The 3,895-nt window shown below is 42.6% G+C and overlaps 1 protein-coding gene across 1 annotated transcript; it reads left to right on the forward strand.

Moving 5' to 3' along the window:
• Positions 1-1,735: 1,735 nt before the first annotated feature.
• On the forward strand, positions 1,736-3,726 carry LOC111735495. Its single transcript, XM_023526987.1, has 2 exons — positions 1,736-2,005; positions 2,807-3,726. Exons 1-2 carry the CDS (start codon positions 1,997-1,999, stop codon positions 3,557-3,559), a joined length of 762 nt encoding a protein of 253 aa, XP_023382755.1. The 5' UTR covers positions 1,736-1,996; the 3' UTR covers positions 3,560-3,726.
• The last annotated feature ends 169 nt before the right edge of the window (positions 3,727-3,895 follow it).

Genomic DNA, 3,895 nt, shown 5'->3' on the forward strand with positions numbered 1-3,895 from the left:
AGAGTGAGGACAAAGTATTCATTAAGGCATCTTACATTGTTCTAACTTTAAGAAAATAGTTAAGATAGCCCACTTGAGAGAAGATAAAGAGATATCAATTAGGTAATACTACAAAAATATAAAGACACTTACAGCCCTGTAGTCAAATGGGAGTGGTGGCAATGGTTTTAAAACAAAATAACATATTTTCAGTCAAGATTATCTGGCCCCTTTAAAGGAGTTGCATTCAGAAGGTCAATATGAACCTACCTCCACAACCAATGAAGTTCCCGTCTCCAGTTCTGGAGCAGTGAATATCTGAGAACTTCTCACCTTCTCCCTCTGAACTCACAAGTGACAGTTGCAATGGAAGGCAAGAAGGGCATCATCACATTACCATGGCGATGGGTCATGTCACACAACTTTCAGGGTGAAATACGCTGCACACTCTGGGTCCTAGTGCTGCTATATAAATACATGTGTGTTTACATGGACAAGGGTAGCATTTAAGAGAATTAAACAAGAAAATGTGTTTTCTTTAGAAAAATAAACACCAGTCCCCCACATTATTATTCTCTCTCTGAAAACATGATATATGAGAGAAAGTGACTTGCCCATGCAAATAAAGTTGATAGTGAGAATTTCAGGGTGAACACGTCAAATCTAACATGTTGACCATATAAAGTGGTTCTATTTTTATTAGAATATGATCACCACCCATTTCTATTATTCCTGAGTCACCAGACATTTCTAGAACAAACAGCTGGAAAGTGTTCCACATCAATTAAAAAATACATATATTAGTAGAAATCAGTTTTAAAATTTGTATTTCTCTCTAACATATAACTATGTTATATGAATTCTTTTATTCTCTGCATCTATATTCTTAATTTACATAATTAAATCTATATGCTTAATTATTTCTCAGTCTCTGTGAATTCATTGAACAATTACTTTTTATTATGAATGTTAAAAATGGGCTATTCCCTGAAAATATAAGAATAAAGAATCACTATATTTGTTAGTGGGTTAGGTGAAAATATGTAATCAATGCTTTTGTAAGTGAAAATTGTAAATTACCCGAAACTCTAGACTTCAATCTTTGTTCTGGCTCATACGTGGAAACCCAATCACATCCATTCTTATGATAATGTGGTGAACACTTGCCATAGCAATGTAAGGAACCAGGCCCCAAATGAAGTAGCAAATGACAATTTTAAGATATAGATGAGAGTTTTGCCATATTCAAAGAAAATGTCTAATTTTCAAGGTATGTTATAAGATCATACACATGATTGCTGATTTACAAGTAAGTTTTTATTGAATAGGTCACTGATGGGGCATAAAACCTATATTAATATAAACGGTGTCACATTACTCTAGGGATGCTCCAGTTGAATGAGATTGAGCAATAACAAGTAATATTGTTGTAGTGACCTCACCTTTAGAGACAATAGGTTAAGGCTAAGACATGGTACGTGCTAACCACCATGTCTCACTTCTAGTTAGTTATCTGCTAAAAATTTATTAACTAGAGGGATTTACTGGCCGGATCACTGCCTATAGGTACAAAATATTTTAACAATGACGCATTCTGCTTCTGTACCCCTGCTTGCTTACCCACCTCTTAGTTATCAGTTAATGAATGGAGGAGATATAGTCTTTTGTGTAAAAATTAAGGATGTGGGGGATGGACTCGAGGGCTTAAAACCTTTGTGCCCCTGCGCCTCGGGGCTGCTCCTTGGCAAGGACAGCCGCCGGCTAATAAACTGTCTCTTGGATTAGAGCCCTTGAGTTGGGCCTGGTTATTTCGGTCACAACATTTGGAGGCCCCAGCGAGATCTTCTCGTTGTGGGAAAATTGATCAGTGCACCAGGGCATTGGACCATTTGCGGTTGGGGAGGCCTCTAGGGCACTTGCCCTAGCCCACCGCCCTTGGTTTCTCACTTTGTGGAGCGTTATCTTGGGAGTGCTGAGGCAGTTTTTGGTAGGGGCCCCAGGACCGTGCGGACGTTGGATGCGACAAGTAAGTCGGCGGTCGACTGAGACTGTGACGACATTTTTCTCAGTCTTGTTTTTTGGTTCGTTAGTCTGTGTCTGTTTTTCTTGTTTTGCTTCGTGTGCTTTACTGTGGAACTATGGGACAATCACAGGATAAGCTAACACCGCTTCGATGCATGCTTAATCACTTTAAAGATTTCCGTCACAGGACAAAGGCTTATGGTGCTTTAGCAACCCCTTTTGATTTGCAGCAGTTTTGTCAACTAGATTGGCCGACCTTTGGAGTAGGATGGCCCTCTGAGGGATCATTTAATTTACAGACTGCATTTCGGGTTCGGAGTGTTGTTTATGGGAACCCGGGGCATCCTGACCAAATTCCTTATATTGATGTATGGATTGACGTTGTTTCTGATGCCCCTAAGTACTTACAGAATTGCAGTCGCGCCCCCGTTACTGTAATGGCAGCCATACCCCAAGGTCTTAAGAAGCCCCCACCAGTGTTGCAGGGCCCTCCATCAGAGGATGACTGGTATCCACCACCCTATCATGGTGATGGGAGTGGACGTCCTCCTCTGGAAAGACCAGAACCTCCTGTAACCCGGTCTAGGGGTCGTAGGCCACCTTCCCCTGATTCAACCTCCCTGAAAGAGCCAGTATCTGTTCAAGCCCCATTGAAGGTGATTCCAGGAGGTGGAGGTGAGCCTAATGTCACCTACTCGCTGTTCAGTACTAGTGATTTATATAATTGGAAATTGCAAACGCCATCCTTTTCAGAAAAACCACAAGGATTAACCTCCCTTCTAGAGTCTATTTTTTTATCCATCAGCCCACTTGGGATGATTGTCAGCAGCTTTTGCCGGTTTTATTCACCACTGAGGAAAAAGAAAGGATTTTGCGGGAGGCAGCCAGAGGAGTCACGGACCCGAATGGGCTGCCAACAGCAGACTTAACCAGGATACAGCCTGTGTTTCCTACTCAGCATCCCCAGTGGGATCCCAATACAGATCAAGGTAAGGAGGCTCTCCTAAGGTATCGCAAGTTCCTGCTACAGGGACTCCGGGCTGCTGCACGTAGACCAATAAATCTGTCCAAGGTAAGCGAAGTAATTCAGACCAAGGATGAGTCACCTGCAGCATTTTTAGAGAGACTATTAGAATCTTACCGCTTGTATACACCTATTGACCCGGACGACCCCAACAATAGAAGAGCCATTAATTTGGCCTTTGTGAGCCAGTCGGCCCCAGATATTAGGAGAAAGTTACAGAAGCTAGAAGGTTTTGAGGGAGAGAATTTATCCAAATTGCTAGAAATAGCCCAGAGAGTTTTCAACAATAGAGACGATGTGCAGAAAATAATGTTTGTGGGGAAGGGACCTATGCCAGGCAGAGGAAGAGGAAGGGGCCGAGGAGGAAGATCAGGATTTGTCGGGCCACCTGGACCAGGAAGTAAACAGGTTGGCCTTGAAAAAGACCAATGTGCATATTGCAAACAGAAAGGGCACTGGAAGAATGAGTGTCCCAAGCAACCAAAAGGTGACAAGAAAAATACAAGCACCCCAATTCTTCTGGAAGATAACTAGGGGTGTCAGGGCTCTAACGGTCCCCGAGAGCCCCGGATAACCTTGCAAGTGGGGGGCCAACCTGTGGACTTTCTGGTAGATACTGGAGCAACATATTCTGTTTTAAATCAGCCTGTTGGCCCTGTGAGTAAAGAAAAAACCACTATTCTTGGGGCAACTGGACAAGGAAGAGCATATCCTTGGACTCGGGCTAGTATAACTGACCTGGGAAAAGGGACCATCACCCATTCCTTTTTGGTTATGCCTGAATGCCCCTATCCTTTGTTAGGAAGTGATTTGCTACAAAAATTACAGGCCACTATTACTTTTGGTTCAGATGCTAACACCCTTACTCTC

This window comes from Pteropus vampyrus, unplaced genomic scaffold (assembly GCF_000151845.1).
Source record: "Pteropus vampyrus isolate Shadow unplaced genomic scaffold, Pvam_2.0 Scaffold1000002181, whole genome shotgun sequence".
Lineage (NCBI taxonomy): Eukaryota > Metazoa > Chordata > Mammalia > Chiroptera > Pteropodidae > Pteropus > Pteropus vampyrus.